Source organism: Lepisosteus oculatus, chromosome 8, assembly GCF_040954835.1.
Source record: "Lepisosteus oculatus isolate fLepOcu1 chromosome 8, fLepOcu1.hap2, whole genome shotgun sequence".
Classification (NCBI taxonomy): domain Eukaryota; kingdom Metazoa; phylum Chordata; class Actinopteri; order Semionotiformes; family Lepisosteidae; genus Lepisosteus; species Lepisosteus oculatus.
This window is the reverse complement of record NC_090703.1, coordinates 40,116,745-40,134,711: the sequence shown is the minus strand read 5'-3', so window position 1 is coordinate 40,134,711 and position 17,967 is coordinate 40,116,745. Positions and strand designations below refer to the sequence as shown.

Below are 17,967 nucleotides of genomic sequence, written 5' to 3'. Positions count from 1 at the left end.
ATTAAAAAGATGTCTTGAAAGTTTCATCATGGATCTTGTTTTGAAACAGTTACTAATGCATTTTAAATGTGTGATAAAGACCACATTTTTACTTAACCTCAATCTGCACAAAAATTCAAATGTACTGTATTTTTAACTCATGGTGGTCTGACATGTTGAAAGTGATCATTTTTATCTGTTTCTTACTGTATGCTGTATCCTGCAGACATATTCACCTCTGTGCAAACTTTCCACGGTGTTACTGTCTGAACTGGCAATCATGGCACTTTCAAATAGGACTATATATTTGGAATCTATACAATCTACTCCAGACCGACAAAGCTAAAAATGCTGATGTGTTTACAATACCTTTGCATGGCTCCCACACATCAGTTAAGATGAAAAAGTTCGTATTTTGACAGGTAACAAAATTACTGTAATGGGCTGTGTCTGACTAATCAGAGTGGTTTAGCTTGACTTCAAAAGAAATGCACGTGTCTCTTATATTCTGAGAGATTACATTTCAAGATACAACTCACATACTGATATTATAATTCAACCATAAAGACACCAGAGCTTTTGAAACAAGTTAGGGATGAAAGCGATAGAAAAGCAGACCAAGAAAAGATTATTGACAACTTTACAAAGGTCAATGCCCGAGATGGATACAGTAGGTAGGTGGAGATACAATATCTTGGTCCATACAGCAGACTGGCCTGTACCGTATGTGTGACAGTAAGGAAACCTTTACTGAAAAAGAGTCTGCAACAAATTACATAATTATGCATTCAGCACATTCAAATTTTCTATCTTCTTTGCAGGCTTTGCTGGTATTATGTCTCCTTCACATATATAGTAACAGTGTCCACTTTTGTCATTACATTTTGCGTGAATTATTTGTGATTCACCTAAATGTAACATTATTGGTAGGAGTAAAGACTTGTCCAAGGTGCTGTCAGTGAAACCTCATTTGTTATGTTATTGTAAGCCTATATCAGATGTCTAGCTAAAGCCTGTCATCTCTGTGTTTCAATTCAGGGTCCGGTTGGTCCAAAAGGCCAAAAGGGAGAGCCAGTCTTTTCAGGAGGAAGCAAAGGCTCAAGGGTGAGTCTTAGTGTTGTATGAGTGGTTGTCTTTATCAGCGGCCCCACGCATCCAAGAAAACGAACTTCAGCAAAAGAATCCATTATCCACAGTGCATCTTTAGAGATCACCCTCACTTGCATTACTATTACATTCTTGCAGCGTGCATCCTGTCCATTTTTTTTAAAAAAGCACAGTGAGCCTAAACCACAAAATCATGGGAAATATGACAAAAAAACAGCCTTTTGAATATGTTGTATCATTAACATATGGTAAAATTACCAGTTAAAACCAGCTTCTGCTTCAAAACTCAGAGCCTTTCTTTTATTTTTGCTTGTATTATTGAGCAGCTATATTATTATTTTTTCCTCTTAGCTAGAACTGTAGGGATTTGTTTTCCAGCTAAGGCAGATATGGCTGATGTCTTGCCAAGAAGCCCTCTTGAGGTGTTGATCTGAGCACAGAAGATTAATAGATGTGGTTTTCTCTAATGTGAGCTCCATGTGTGATGTTTTCAGAGAAAATCAGTCAACAGGAATGAACAGAGGCTAGAGTTACCCTCTGTATTATAGCATGTGTTTTATAAGCATTCTCTTGTGCATAGTGAAGATCTACAAGTGTCCTAGTATTTTAACACTGCTGGCCCTGCTGGCCTTGTTCAATTATCTGTGAACCGTTAAATGCCTCTGCGTGGGCAGCTTGGCACAAGGGGCTTCTGGAGATCCTTCACAGTGCCAGCTGCTCAGTATGGCACCAGTCTGAGGTTCTGGTTATGACAGAGTGGCATTTCAAAGAATCAGCTTTCTTAAAATAGTTCCTGTTGCTAGAACATCTTAATAACTACTTGTTAGGATGGGCAAGTGTTCGGATGGATGTGTAAACATAAGAAAGTAATACAGTACAACCATTTCTACTACGTGAAATGTGATAGTTGTGTTTCTGGAAGACTTACCTACATTTTGAGGTAAAAGAATCAGTGGAAGACATTGCATTATAGGAACAAGTGGTTCAATGGGAATGAAGGAGTAAGGGGTAAAGAACTCAGATTCACAATAATGATGGTATTTTTTTCTATAGTAATTGGTCATATTATTCATTTCTTCTGCATAATATGTGTTTTTGTGGTTATTTTATATAGAAAGCAGTAAAAAAAGCATAATAGGCATCAGTATTTACAGTACATTACTAAGCAATGAGAAATTCTGCCATAGAGGAGGGGGAGACAACATTTTTCATAAGAATCAATTTTAACAATACACAATACTAAGCACAGTAGTAACAAAGATATCACTTTCTTTCGTTTGTTGCATATAATAACAAGCTTTTGTTCCAGAGTAATAGCTTCCCTTTTCTTTTCACTTACGCCAAAAGCACTAGCAAAATTCCTATCGGTGTTTCCAAAGAATGAAAATATAGTAGCTGAGAATAGATACACAACTTTGACACAAATGCAGATTGGACAAAGACTGACACAAACATATTACAGAATAGATTCCCATCTTAACAGACATGTGCTGCTAAGCTGAGGCAGCCACACAACCATTTTTACTCTAGGCATATGATTAGTTCAAGTATTCCCAAGTCCTTTTATAGCTAATGTATGTTATGAGAACTTGTGTTCGCATACAGTAGTTTGATTAATTGCCCTGGCTCCTATTTTTGTTTTACAAGTAATAGGCAAAGCTTGTGTGTTGTATAATTACATATTGGACAAGTAAAAGGTTTATTCCATGCTGAAAAAAGAAGAAAGAAAACAAGGTTTCGGCCCTGGAGCCTTCTTTGAGACACCCAAAGAAGGCTCCACGTCCGAAACGTTGTGTTTTCTTTCTTCTTTTTTCACCATGGAATAAACCATTACTTGTTCCTTTGCAGCCTACGCATGCTGACGCAGCTACCCCGAATAATTACATATTGCTGTGCATGGAGTGTGTTTTCGTGGCACAAAGTGAGATATGATTACAGTACATATTTGTAATCATCCATATTACTTCATGATTCATGAGATATCAAATCTGTACCCAGTGTAGCTGGAGGCTGTCGATGATTGATAGGATCCTGGATACTGGCAGACGTGACACACTGTCCAATAAAAGTGAAAAGCATGAAAATAAAAGGTTGTAAGGAAGGCAGATGGCATTTTAATAATATGGGTAAACAGATGAATATCTTTAACTTACAGCTCATTGAAATAGTGTTTCTGCTGTTATAAAAACCAGGTATTGTATACAAATCTTGATAGATTTGTTTTGGAAGCTCCCATATCTTACTTCCCTAGAAGTATGTGAATCACTGGATATGTTGTTTTCTCTTATAATGCTGTGTATATAACTGTGTTTTATGAGCTTCTTTCCCATTGATTGTAGGGGTTCCCTGGCCTACCTGGACTGGTTGGACCAGTCGTAAGTATATACCTTTTTAACAGTCTGGAATTGAACCTGGTGCCTGATCGCTGCAAGCCAGCAAATCAAACCACTGTGCCTTCTTGCTACCCTCTGCTTTTATCAATCTCTCAATAAGGATGCATTTACAGAATAGGGAGACTATATTTGCAAATTGTATTTCAGTGAAGAAAAGTGACTTGATTGCTCCTTCCATGCCTAATGCTTCATTCTTGTGGGAATTGGATGTTCAAGCATTTACAGTGATTTTTAGAGAATGTGAAGCAAAAGGCAGTAGAGAATCTATTCCTTTTCCAGCCAGATGTCTGCTTTGAAAGTTGTGGGATAGACTTGACAACATCTCAGCCTTTTCCTGTAGATGTGGATCTGTTATGTCAGCTGAGTTATCAGGTATATTGGGGGAACAGTAAGAGCTCTCTGCCTGACCTCTGTGGGGAGAATGGATATGCTGGACACAGCAGTTCCCCTGTCACACCCCTGTGTATACAATGGCTGGCAGGCTTACAGAATGGTTTTAGACCAGCGGCACTGTTTAGATAAAGGGGAGACGCAGAATCAGGCCTGAACATTTTGTCTTCTTTCATTTGCAGGGTCCACGAGGTCAAAGAGGTGAAGGAGGACCCACTGGTCCTAGAGGTCTGACAGGCAAACAGGTACACACACTTCTTCGTGATCTACTGTATGGCAATCCTTGTGCTTTAGATCCACTGAAGAATCAACAATTAGTTGAGACCTGCTGAGCTAGGTCAAAAGCTACTGCATTGCACTGCACACAAGGAGAGAAGGTTCATTTTCTTGCTTTTTCTTTCTTTAATCCTATACATACAGCACCGGCCAAACCTATTCATCCCCCTGAAAAGTTGCCACATTTTGTCTCTGCTAGGAAAGCATAGGAAAAATACTAGCCATTTTTCCTATGCTTTTAGACATCATCTAGTAGCTGAGAAAAATGTATACTGATGGAAAAAAGAAACACAACAGTTTCTGGAATGAGAATACTATAGTTATAGCTTATGTACTTTCACAAAAAGTTGTCAATTTGTTTAAAGCCCTTTGACCAGCAATACAGCTTGTGCAGTGAGGCATTGCAACTTGCCAGTCACACAAAAGCTCGTTAGGTGCACTTTAATCAAATAAGGTTCAGGTGGAACAATACCTGATCAGGTCACCTTTAAAACAGCCTTAATTAGAAGCTTTGGTCATTGCAAGAAAAAGGCCACACTTTGTCAGCTTTCTGTGCCTTCCATAATACCTTGAATGTCACCAGAAGCAAGGGAGAGGGCCATTGGCATGCTGCAGGCACGCATGTCATGTGCCATCATTGCCAGACACTATGGAGTAAGCTGCTCCACTGTGTCCCGACTGCAGAGAAGGTTTCAGCAGATCGGCAGGACAGATGACTGTCCAAGATCCGGTTGACCTCTAGTGACCACACCAGAGCAGGACTGACATATCAGACTGGTCCATCTGAGAGATCGTTTCAGATCTGCCATCCGTACTGCTGCTGCAACTGCTGGCAGACACAATGCCCACATCAGTGACAGGACAGTGAGGCTCCATGCTGCTGGCCTTGGAGTAGGGCAACCTATCAGAGGCCCTCTGCTCACACCTCCTAGACATCACAACAGACTGGCTTGGGCCAGACAGAGGCTGCGATGGACTCGTCAGCACTGGCATCAGGTCCTCTTCACAGATGAGTCACTCTTCAGCCTGTTCCACGCAGACTGATGAGGAGGTGTAGCATTCCTTTTTTCCATCAGTATATATACCTGCACTTTGGCAAAATTGCAGAAACCCAGTACAAAATCTGGTTCCTGTCTGTTATCAGGTGCTGTATCAGATACTGTACAGCTTTTATTAGTGCTGTAGGTATTTAGTACAGGCCATTTTGGCACGACATCTGAACGCAGGTGATAAATTAAATTTGATTTATGGATGGATCTGATGATTTTCTTCTGTCTTACTCTCAGGGTCGCCCTGGTCCCCCTGGCCTCCCAGGACCCAAAGTAAGTACTGGACATGTTGTGAATTTGATGGCAGTAATTGAATCTTCATCTCTGTTTCCTAGATCTGTGCTCTTTATATAACCATTCATATGGTAGAGTTCGGTTTTTAACTGTTCAAAAACATGCAAACATGTTTGCTGTCAGACTTTAACAGTAATAAACAATCTGAACACAAGCAGGAAAATAGATTAGGTAGTGATATTTCCATTGAAAATCCTGTATTTACTGATGGTAGTGCCACAGCTGACCAGACTTTATCTTGCTCACAATGATGGAGAAATTTATGTTTCTAAACTCTGCCTGATGCTGATGTAAGGAAAAATGTGTACAGTCAGCTCCTGGCATCTTCTTATTTTGCACCATTAACCTGTACTGACATTTATTTTATACACATGTGTAATTCAATGTTTAGCTTGGTGCACTTACTGTGACATTAAACCAATAATGACCTTTGCTGTGTGCATTGTGATGTTTCACTGCTGAAGAGTTTATTTTAATTATTACAAAATATTACATTGATCCATTGTAAATTATCCAATAATGATCGGCTGTTGATATTGCTAGTTCAAGAAATAACCCATCTCTTCTACAGGGCAGTTCAAGTCTTGGTTTCCAGGGAGAAAGAGGAGAAAAGGTAAAAATGCTCCCACTGAAACTCAGACTTTAAGTTAATTCTTGCAATAAGTATTATCTTAAATAATTTTTTTTAAGATATGTTTTTGTTTTTATTGATTCTTATTCGTCACTTGTTTTATTCAGTTCCACCCAAGTCACCATCATTTTGGAATATTTTTTCATGCTAAGCATTTCAGCATGACAGCAGAAGTCCACCCAGCACTGTTACAGTTCAAAAAGTGAAACTCACTCACAACATGAAGTACAGACACAAACAAAGGGTTTTTACAGAGCCACAGAGCGTCTTGTAATTAGTCTGGAGATCCAGTCTTTTTTCTTTTAGAGCTTCGCATGTACTGTAAGCTATACTGGTCTATACATTCAGTGTAAAAACAGGCACATTGTTTTTCATCACCATGAAAACTGCATTGGGGACCCACAGAAGTGCATTCAATATTCCCATCCTGTTACAGATGCTACTGCTATTGGCCTATCTCACAGAGCAGTTAGCAGTGAAAAGGAATTGTCCATTGACGTTTTGCTCCATTTAAGATCTAGAGCATCAAGAGCAGCTGGTTGCATGCCTTCATGCAAATATGCAAATACGTGTTGAGTCTTTGCTGAAGAGTGAAGTGTTTCCAGATTTCCCCCACACTTTGTTTGCAAGTGTATGTGGGTGAATGCCTGGAGTTGGACACACAAGTGCTCCATCAAACTTAAAAATAATACATTTGAAAACACAAGGAATGCAAATAAGCTATTAAAGTGAAAAAAGAGACATGGGTTTGAGATCTGCCACATAGAGTATGACTACAAAGTAGGACAAGTCCTTGTTAAATGACTGGAAAGGCTATGGGAAATTGCTTGGAATGTCTTCCATGAAAGGTTCAGTCAGGCAAAGTGACTGTCAGTATTTATTTTTCGTAGTGCCTTAAACAAGGAGCATGGTAACTATAAAATAATACAATAGTCATTATAGTGAGTTTAAAAATAAGAAAATTAAAAAAAACGGTCACACTTCAAAGCAAGATACTTCTACTCTTTGGAGTTATGGGGAAAATGCATGTGAAACAATAACCCTTCCTTGAGATAAATTAACGAAACATCAAATCACTACTATGTTTATAACTTGGGTGATTTTCTTTGCCTTTTCTTATCCTGCCAAGATTTTATCTCTGCCTTTGTGTCCTAGCTTTTTTCCACTCCCGAACTTCAGAAAATTTTATTTCCTGCCTTTTCAAATCTTCCAGATTGCTGTGTTTTTGGTTTCCAAAAGGCTGCCTTCTCGCATTCTTTTTTGGTGACAGCAGTGCCACTGCTTCTAGTGAGACGTTGCCAAAGTAGGAGGCCATTAAGTGTTGGGGTGATAAAACCAAAGTCTAATTAGTACATTAAACCTCCAACGTCATGACAAGTGCAGGTGTTTAATATTCACCTGACACTTTCTCAATCTGGTGCACTACATTTCTCTTCCTGGGCACAGTGCATACGGTACTCTAGTGCTATATCAAGTGAGATTCCGACCTTTAAAGGTCTTTGAAAGCAGGCAGAATTAGAAGCATGCTACAAATTCCCAACATATTGCTGCCTTTCAGAGAAGCTCAAAGGGATAGACGTTCTTGGGAAAAACCCAAGTACAGTACAATCCACAGTTGAAGGAATGGTTTCATAAAAGTTTCAGTGTGCATTCCACTACACAGATTGTGAAGGCAGTGAGAGTTAGGAGATTTTGCTTTTGAAGCACCTCTAAAACCGCGTGGCACTGCTGGAATGTTTCCTGTTCTCATTGTCTATGGCAGTTCAGAGATTTCAATTGGTGGGGACTGCGGCCCTAATCAGGCTTTTATCAGGTGGTGAGGTGCAACAGCACAATCCAAAATGTTCCTAGTGGGGCCAGACTTTCTCCTTCAGCAGTTACACATGAAACACAAATCTGTGAGCTGCCACACCACACAATTATGTGATTGGATTGTGACTTGTGCTGGAATCACTTGCTCCTACCTGCTGTGTGGTTTTATTTCCTTTTTGATCTTAATGCTTTTGGGGATAGACACAGTGGACTTGTGTTTTGAACCAGGAGTGGTGGAGGCAGTAATTTCTCTCTTTGAATGATCACTAACTTCAGGCACCATCTTTTCCTGCATGAGGGTTTTGCCCACACAGCACACTAACCTAGGAAGCCTGTTATCGTTTGTCAAAACCAAAAAAATAATCGGGAGAGGAATAATAAAACAATACTTTCTTTAATGGGTCCCCAAATATGTAGGAATGAATAAGTGTATGAGATGTTGGAAATCAAACAGAAAATAATTTGCATAGTTAATTTGGTAGAATAATAAACTCTGGGGTAATTTATCACTATTAATTGTATTAGGAATTGGCCGTGCACACATATTGGGCATACTGTATATTCTGATTTGAGGGCAGCAGTTGAAAAGAACTGTTGATTGTAAAATGAAGGTGATGGTCTTTTTAAGTGTACAGGACAACATTGTCTTCTGAAAGGTACAATTACAGAGATAAGTCATCTGACATAGTTTTGCATCGTTTCATTAATCTGTTTGCTGACAGTATCAATTTTGTGTCGCTGACAAAAAACCAAGACCATTTAAATGAAGGTAGGGCACACAGAAAACGTGCAGCTCGAGTCCTTGCATGGAGTGGGAACATGCTTCAGGTTGCCATCGCTCTGTCTCTTCCTGAGTCTGAAGAGGGGTCTGTCTTCCCTTTCCCCTGTCGGAAACTAATGCCTAATTGTATTCCTCTGGATCTCAGGGCGATGGGGGTCAGCCCGGACCCCCAGGCCAGCAAGGACCAGATGCCCTAGACGGGCCACCCATAAGCACTATCTTCAAAGGAGATAAGGTAACACAGCCTGGAGCAGTGGTCCTGGCCCTGGGGATCAGGGACGAGAGGCACCCAGTGCAGAGTGAGGGCAGGAGGGAGGTTTGTTCGGCAGGCTCTGATCAGTAACACAGTAAATTGAGAATACTTCACAGCTCTATACCATTGACCCTAATACTGACCCTCATATCATGGCACGATTGACTGTCAAATAAGAAACAAGATGTTGCATGACCTTGTAGCAATTAGAGATGAAGGATGATCAGCCAATATGGCTAGTTGTTTTGACAAATTGCCTGCTGCAATACTACTTTTAATGATAGTGTAAGCACCTCGGCTGTACTGCAACAGCAGCCTGCCTGCTGCCCTGGTCTCCTCTCGCTCCCCTCTCAGCTATCCCCAGGGTCCTCCGAGTACACTACCCCTTAGGTAAACGTGTCTTTCCTTGGTTACTGTATTCAGGGAGATGTGGGCCCTCCTGGTGACCCTGGCCACCCACAGGCCAATTGCATAGTGGAGTTTGTTGGCTTCCCTAAGGGGGACAAAGGACAAAAGGTTTGTGATAGAGGAGTTGATGCTGGGCCCCGGCCAACAGGAGTCACGGTGCAGAGATCTACTCGACCGGAAGCCGGTGTCCAGCATTTCTGTTTTTAAACGTTTTATTTGTAGTTTCACTTACAGGTCCTCAAGAACCAGCTGATGGCTGTGGACGTCTTTCTGCTTTTGTTAGAGACCCCTGCATTTTGTTAAGCCGGCTATTTTAAAGTCAGTTGTAGTTTCAAACTGACAAATTCAAAAACAAAAAATAGTAGCAATTTTTTGGGGCACTTGCCTTAATGCAGGGGCCATTGAGACTGGCAAATACAAGTCGGCAAATAGTGTTTGGCCAAATGGAAATTTAAAAAGCAGAACATTTCAAGTGCTTAATGTATACACTTAATATTCATCTTGGCAACCATCAGGGATTTACCAACAGTGAATACCGACACAGTTCTTCAGTTAATACACTAAAGGGTCTTAGGAAATCTCTTGCAGCATACTCTGCATACTCAATCTCACACTCTAGGTGTGACAGTTTCATGACATAGTCCTTCATGTGAATAAAAGGCAATAGTTTATTTTCTCTTTAAATGCTGAAGATGTGTGAAAACCAAATATATACAGTATGTATACTGATACCTTGTCCACATAATTATTTAAATTACATTAACAAGCTAAAAGGGAGTAATATGGTTAGCATCCACTCTACAGAGCCCTTCTCTCAATTATGTTAGCTCTTCTGCACAGCTTAATTTTGAAACAGCAATTCAGTGGAAATGAAAAACACTAGTTTTCTACAAATGTGTACAAATGTTGCACTTTACAGTTGTCTGTTTTGTTCACTAGTGAAATGCCTTTGGATGTTTTTCACCATGGGCTTTAGAAGTAAGAAGTGCAACTCTTCTTAAGCTACTGCCAGTCAGATTGTGCTTTGAACAAATACTTTGAATTAGCTGTAGTATGTTAAAACTGTGTATTCTAAACTTAGTACTAGTTTACAAAAAGCATCCTTTCAGTATTTCAATGTTGCCAGTCTCTGAGGGACATTATTAAAGTCTACTGTATTTGTAATGAAATAGACATTATTATTCTATTATGATAAGAAAAAAAGAAAGAGTCAAATGTATTACAAAAAGTAATGCACGTCATGGGCGTAGGTGCTCTGTTTGTGCACTGTAAACAAACTTTGTTGTAGGATAGTAAGTTATTTAGTTTCATTATCCCCTGTGCTGATTATAACTGAAACCTGTTTTGTTGTGCATCCAAAGTGTTAAAAAATAAGCCCTGAGATTTGTTTCTTTTAAAACAAATACAAATATGAAACTTTGTGCTTGTTACTCTAAGTACACATTTCAAACGGCTACAAAAACACAGATCCTGAAGATGACATTGTTTATGATTTTTTCTCCGTTTCTTCTCTTTCACCTGGTTCTTTTCTCGTTCCCTGTTAGGGTGAACCAGGCTTCGTGGGCATTCTTGGACTACCTGGCATGCCTGGGCCACCGGTAAGAGCTGGGGTTCGCTCCAGAGCGAGACTGCAGTCCATTGCTGAAACAAGCCTGCATTCAGAGGTTTAGAGAACATGTAATGTCTGTGAGACGGCTACACACTGCACACTTCACTATAAAGTAACATTCATCCATCCATTTTCTAACCACTTCTTCCAGAACAGGGTTTCAGGGTAGCCAAAACATATCCCCGCAAGAGACGGGAGGAAGGCAGGATACACCAGTCCATTGCAGGGCACAGACTGATACAGTAAAAGAGTGTCATACAGCAAAATCGATTTCCCGAAATCCAGGCCCTTATGTTTATGATCTTCATCCTGACACCTTTGTTCTAGCAATTATTCCATTTTCATAATGGCATGTCTGCAAAAGAACTAAAGATAAAAATGTTGGCTAGTTCATTTGGATGTTTTCTGTAGGATATAGACTTGAAAGGGCTTGTTCTTTGGGATTTTTTTAAATTACCAGGTCAGCTATTAAAGGCAATTGCCCGAGTCAGGCTGAACTGTATGATCAAGGGTTCAAGTCTTGGAGATAGTCCCTGACTATTAAATTTCTGGAAATATAACATGTCATGTCATGTCATGTACCAAACCGCTTTATACAATACAGTGTCGCGGGAAGCCGGAGCCTACCTGGCAAGCAACGAGCACAAGGCAGGGTACACCCTGGACGGGGCACCAGTCCATCACAGGGCAAATGCAAGCCAGTCATACATGGGGACAATTTGGAGGCCATGGGTAATGGCCGAGAGGGGAAATCAAGGGTTCTTTTAATGACCACTGAGAGTCAGGACCTCTTTTTAACGAAAGTCCACACCCACTACAGTATAGTGTCCCTGCCACTATACCGGGGCATTAGGACCCACAGGGACCGCAGGGTGGGCGCCCCCCACTGGTCCCACTAACACCACTTCCAGCAGCAGCCATAGCTTCCCAGGATATCTCCCATCCAGATACTGACCAGGTTCACACCTGCTTAGCTTCAGTGGGTAGCCAGTTGAGAGCTGCTGGTGGAAATATAACATATTACATTTATTTTGAAATCAAAATATTTCAAAATATCGTAAGGTGTCAGCATAGTAGCTGAAGGAAGATGCCACAGCAAACAAGGAAGCTGTGACGTAGGTAATAATTTGTAAATTGTGGGTATGTTTGCATATTGTTTGTGCTTCAATTTAGTGAAGAGGGTTGCCAGTGCTCATCCAAAACGTTCCTTTGCTGCCCCAGAAAAGATATGAGGTCACAAGGTATCACTTTCAAGAAAGTGCCTTCACTATTACTTTTTTGTGCTGAAATGTGTAAGTTTATACTGTATGTTTTAATTGGGATTGTTCCAGGGTTACTTTGGATACCGCGGAGAGAAAGGAGAAAAGGGCATCCCCGGAATGCCGGGAGCGCGGGTGAGATCCGAGGACCAGAGTCTCCTCCAGCCCTGAAAGGCCACTCTGCTCCCCTTCTGTGTGGTTCTAAATTGCCGTCTCTGTATCTTGTGGAGTACATCTGTGATTTGGGTTGCAGTCTTCTCAATTGCATGTGCAGCACTTACCACCTTCAAATGCAACCCCTGTAAGCTGCCTGTGCAATTTGCCACTTACTAAAAGCAAGGAGAATAATATCAGCTATCAAAACTGCAGTATGAGGTTCTTGTATCTCACATTTGTCCAGGTGACACTTCTTGAGCAGTAGATGCTCAGTTCCGGATCCTTGTTCTATAGTTCTATAATGTTGTAGTTAGCAGAGCTTGACTGTGTTTTCTTCTGCAGGGCTATCCAGGACTGAATGGACCTCGGGGATCATATGGAGACAGGGTACTCTATGATTCTCATCTCATGTGATTTATAGAAAACACATTCTTATTGTTAGTTATGTGATTAGCAGATACCCTTATCCAGCATGACTTACCATTCTAAATTATGTTGGACAGTCTAAGTTTTCCTTGGCCATTTTAAATGCTGTCACATGTGCTTTCTCTTCGTAGGGTTCAGCTGGTATTCCTGGATACCCTGGAACACCAGGATTTCCTGGGCAAAAAGTAAGGCTAGAAATGAGACGTCCATTTACTGACCTTTCGCTATGTAACTTCTCCACTAAAACAAAATTCTGACCCAGAACTACAACAAAATGTCATTGCACTGTATTGTTTTGTGGCGTCAGCAGTGCCGGTGGTCTCTGCTTTTTTCCAGGGGGAACGAGGAGATATTGGCTTTCCAGGCCCAACCACCGTTATTAATGGAGGGGGACAAGGTAAGGATCCAACATGACCTGGATTGGAGCATGAGGGAATTAACTAAATTTTTGTCTTATATCTTGTTGGCTGTACTTTATGTACTTATATTTTACTAACTCTGTCTAAGGATGTCTTGTCTCAAAAGATAATATAGCCACATATATCTTTACGCGTAGCTGTCATAGTTCTCAGGGAAATTACCAGTGACCTCTCCTGGAACAAATGGTCTATTCAGCAGAAGGGGCTGCTTGTCACGCAAGCCAGCAGTAAAGAAAATATATGTACTAGTCAGCTTTCTAGAATGATCATATATAGCCACAATGCAAGCAGTGCATTCATGTGGGAGAGTATCTGGTATCGTTTGTTTCACTGTATAAAAGAGCACTGTAAACATCGTCTTTTGAGTCTTGCGTACAAGAGTAAGACTCCCATATGCATATGAAATAAAGACGACTTTCAACACACTCTCGGCTGATGCCCTTTGTTTGTCACAACAGAGCACTTCAGTGTTTATGAAACTCCACCTTGCAGTTTGCCAGTCCTGTTGGACTCACATTTACTTGTATAATTTCTAAGTTTCTAAGAAGGCCATTGAGCCCATCTTGCCTGTTTGGTGGTTTAATAGCTATGTGAATGTCAAATTCCATCCAGCCAGCTCTTGGTGTAGCCCAGAGTTTGGGCCTCACCCACCTGGCTGAGAAGTCTGTTCCACACATCCACCATGTACTAGCAACCAAAAATCAAGATGGTCTCAATACCCCCCACTTGTTTTCTAACCTGTCCTCTGTTGTAAAATTCAAATATGTGCATTCATGAACTCTTCTATGAGTGTCATGTATTGCCATGTATTGCTATTTCTCATTTAATTTTACTGTTGCTTATTCTAGTATGAACACTGCTAGGTTCCACTGTTTAAAATGCATTTGTTACTTACAATAAACGTGCCTTGCCTTGTACAGCTAGACATTGACATTGGTGGCAGATGAAAATAAAAATCAACTTCCCCACTCCAGTAGCATTAAAAATATATGTTGAAAATGTAAAAAATTCAACTTCTTTTTCCGTTTATTACTTTTTCTACGTGAATTGTGGTCTGCTAGGTTTCGGGGGCCACATTGTAGGAAAAGCCCACTCTCTGGTAGACTTCGGCATGTTGTTTGCTGTCTTAATAGTAAGTCGTCACTTGAAACTTTCACAGGCCCTCCCGGAGATCCAGGGCCAGAAGGCCAGCCAGGCCTCCCTGGAGATGAGGGGCCTTTGGGACCCCCGGGACCCCCAGGATTTCCAGGATCACCTGCATTCAGGCCAGGTAATACGCTGAAGAGAGAGCTAACCTGCAGAAATTCACTTGCACAGAGCCACAGTACCCTGCTCTGTATACCCCCTGTCCTACTGAGCAGTAATGAGCTGGTTCAGTTTCCCGTCTTGGGAATCAGGTCTTGGCCATTTACACTTTGGCCTTGTGGCTTTCAATCTTTATGTGTCAGAGGTCTGGAATTGTGGGTCTCCTCAAATCCCTGAGAACACACTTTGCTAGAAATTAGAGCTGCTCCATCACAGTAATCCAGCTCACTGCAGTACAATATGGGTCAGAGGTTGAGGAATAACCAAGTGGGCACTGCCAGCTACCCTGCCAGTGAGGTTCTGCGGAGCAGCGGTCTACTGTAATGGCATCAGCAAATGGACCTTCTGCAGAAGACCCTGATGGCTTTTTGTCACGTCTTGTCTTCTTCTTGCATAGGTCAACCAGGCAGGCCAGGCTTTCCTGGGACGCCAGGATTGCAAGGGGAGAAGGGGAGCCCTGGAGAGGTCAGCTTTGGTCAGCCAGGGGCTCAGGGAAACCCTGGCTTTCCAGGTCCTGCTGGGCCTCCTGGACCCCCAGGAGAAACAAGTAAGTTCATGAGGACAGGGGAAACCATTTCCCCAGTCTGGAAAAACACTGCCTACAGCTAGAACAGGACATAAAAGTCTTCAGTCCAGCTGAAAAGATGGATATGTGGTTTTTAAAGATTAAAAGTCACCTCCGGTGATGTAGGCTGGCAGTAGTAGAGCTGGGGTTACTACACGGGTTCTACATAAATCAGAGCATTGCTTTGGCTCTTAGAAGATGCTCAGCACTGTGAGAAAGCTGGTTAGCATATTCTTAAACATGGCTGACATTTGTGGTTAATTAGTGCAGCAATCAAACAGGAATATTGTTTTATTAATGGTCATTCAAATCTGATCAGTCCTTCACAAAATTGTATATTTGAGTGGTATTCTTAAATGTGAAATTGGAAATGGCACTCTGTCTGGTATTACCTGTACTGCTAACACATGTAGGTCGTGCTGTTATTGTTCTGCATTTTGAAAGATTCCTCTTTAGCCAGTACTGTTGCTGCTGACCAAAATGCAAAATTTAACTGCAATGTTCACAGTTCTTCATTTGGCAGAAGACTACTAAACCAGTGTGTGAGCTGTAATTTGGCATCTTTGTGGGGTCTTGGGACAATATAAGGTAGTGTCAAAATTATGTCAAAGACAGATTTATCTTTGACAAATGCAATAGCTGTACAATGCAGATGGCAGTGGCTGTTCCAGTGTTTCTGTAATATTGGAAAGAACCCTTACCTAATCCAAATGCTAAAACTGCCTAAATGCTTCTAAAAAGAGGTATGGAAATGGAAACCTGAAACAGACTTTCTCAGACGTTTTTGTGTCGTTTTGAAGAATCATGGAGTAAAATGTTAGAGGTCCAGTGCTGAAGTGAACATGCATTTTTAGGAGCTTACAAAACAACATCTTTGTATTATAATCACGACTGTTGAACTCAGGAGGGTCAGGATGTTTGTTGAAAAAAAGAGCAGTGACTTTGCCTTAGTAGACTATAAAAGGGGGACTTATTGAGGAAATCTCAAAGCCCTGAAATATTGCCATCACTTCATGTCACTATCAATTATTGAAGCCGAATATTTACACTACTAGCGCTGTACCTCTGTGTTCGTCACATGCACGCTTGCATGCTAATCACCTGTCTGTTCTGCTTAGTCCAAAACGCAGATTTAAATGGAAGAATCGGAAATCCGGGACTGCCTGGACAACAGGGGCCTCCAGGGTCTCGTGGATCCAAAGGAATCAAAGGTACAAGCTCTTTCCCAACATCTTAATAGATCGAGACTGTGTGACACAACACTAAGTCCAAAATGGAGGAGACACAAATCTAGTAGAATCTGTAACATCTTAGAATGCAGAAGGCTCATATTTATACTGCAGGTGTTGCATTCTTTTGGGAAGACTGGATGATCCCAGAAAGCTGCTTGGGGCTCTGTACACCCCTGCACACCTGAGCTCGGGGTCACAACCAAGACGTGAGCCTCATAGGCAGGGGTGTCATTTCCCTTTGAGAAACAGTGAAATAGCAGCAATAGAACTGTCATTTTCCGAATCGTAACCAAATTTTGCTTGATTACATTCTGAATGAAAACAAGAAACAGGTTAAATAATGTTTTAGGATTTGTTTTCCATTTTACTTCAGTATTGGGACTCTGTGCACAAATCTTAATTTTTATTTACTGTAGGTTGTTGTGCTGTCACGGTGTTCCACTCAGAAAGGGATGGGGCAACTTCATCCCTTCAAATGCAAAGAGTCCTCCATTTCTGAGTGTGGAAAAAACCTGTGAAGCCTAGTCTGCATGCCAGTAGACAACTAGACCAGTAGTGGTCTAGTGCTCTCTGGGATGAAGGGCAATGGTGAAGCTGGAAGCTGCCCCTAAATGGGAGAGATTCTGGGTACCCAGCTTGCATAACCAGTGTTCTTTGCTGTTTCAGGGAATCTGGGAGACTGCCAGTGCTTGGGAGGCGATGATTTCAGTAACCCGGGCCCTCCTGGACCCCAGGGGCTGCCTGGTCCTGCAGGATTACTGGGTCGAAAGGGGGCAGGTGGAGACCCAGGACCCCTAGGTTTTCCAGGACCTCCTGGCCCACGGGTGAGTCAGAGTGTGACATAATGAGTGTCATTTGAAAATGATGACATTGTGTTTATTACAAACACACAACTGAGACTATCCAAAACCTCGCTAAGTCGTGTTGTGTACCTGAGACCACAGAGATCATTATTTTGTGGTTCTGTTTGCGTCAGTCAGTGGTTTTCTACACATCTGGACAATTTCAAATGTGTAGTACCAAAGCTCACAACCCAACAACCCAAAAGCTCCAGTCTAGTACCACTGGAAGCATACCCTGTCATGCTTTACTGTAGATCTAACACCCAGCAATACAAAACATTTGAGTAGGAGTAGATCACCACAGGGGCCCTGGAGGTTTACTTGACCATGTGGACTCCTTACCTGCAATTCAGTTAATATCCACCAGGCGTCACTGAAGGCTCTCTAATCTCAGTATTAGTTAATCAGCATAGGAACTGTGATACATTACACAATTAAAAACTAAACATGATGACTTCTTCGGTACAAAGTAATATATTGACAGTTACAGAGGACAAAAAAAATTAAAAAAAATTAGGAACTAAATTGTTAAGTGTATTGTTTAGACTGCACTAATATCCACCTGGTGAGCTTGTGGACTGATAATTGTGACTTATTTTTCTAAACTTAAAACTTAAAAAAGATAGCAACAGACAGCAACACATACAGAAAAAGGCTGGAACTGGTGTGGCGTTGCTATGAACTGGCTCTGTAAAAACACGCAAGGGAAAAGAAACTCTGGAACACCAGCGTGCTATAATATATGATTTCACAGAGGCATTAGTGTGTGCTTATACTCCCC

At 41.3% G+C, this 17,967-nt stretch overlaps 1 protein-coding gene across 3 annotated transcripts in view; it reads left to right on the top strand.

The window, feature by feature from the left end:
- col4a6 (collagen, type IV, alpha 6) overlaps nucleotides 1–17,967 on the top strand; it is a 141,297-nt gene that overhangs the window by 88,471 nt on the left and 34,859 nt on the right. For 2 of the 3 annotated variants that reach the window (XM_015351426.2, XM_069193457.1), the window contains exons 8-22: nucleotides 1,018–1,083; nucleotides 3,426–3,461; nucleotides 4,052–4,114; nucleotides 5,432–5,467; nucleotides 6,060–6,101; nucleotides 8,858–8,947; nucleotides 10,918–10,971; nucleotides 12,314–12,376; nucleotides 12,740–12,784; nucleotides 12,955–13,008; nucleotides 13,160–13,220; nucleotides 14,402–14,512; nucleotides 14,945–15,094; nucleotides 16,231–16,323; nucleotides 17,011–17,168. In XM_015351426.2, the coding sequence (XP_015206912.2) occupies nucleotides 1,018–1,083; nucleotides 3,426–3,461; nucleotides 4,052–4,114; nucleotides 5,432–5,467; nucleotides 6,060–6,101; nucleotides 8,858–8,947; nucleotides 10,918–10,971; nucleotides 12,314–12,376; nucleotides 12,740–12,784; nucleotides 12,955–13,008; nucleotides 13,160–13,220; nucleotides 14,402–14,512; nucleotides 14,945–15,094; nucleotides 16,231–16,323; nucleotides 17,011–17,168 (1,122 nt within the window). Of the gene's footprint in view, nucleotides 1–1,017; nucleotides 1,084–3,425; nucleotides 3,462–4,051; nucleotides 4,115–5,431; nucleotides 5,468–6,059; nucleotides 6,102–8,857; nucleotides 8,948–9,378; nucleotides 9,482–10,917; nucleotides 10,972–12,313; nucleotides 12,377–12,739; nucleotides 12,785–12,954; nucleotides 13,009–13,159; nucleotides 13,221–14,401; nucleotides 14,513–14,944; nucleotides 15,095–16,230; nucleotides 16,324–17,010; nucleotides 17,169–17,967 lie in introns of those variants that run through there. The other variant, XM_069193459.1, reaches the window with a different exon arrangement.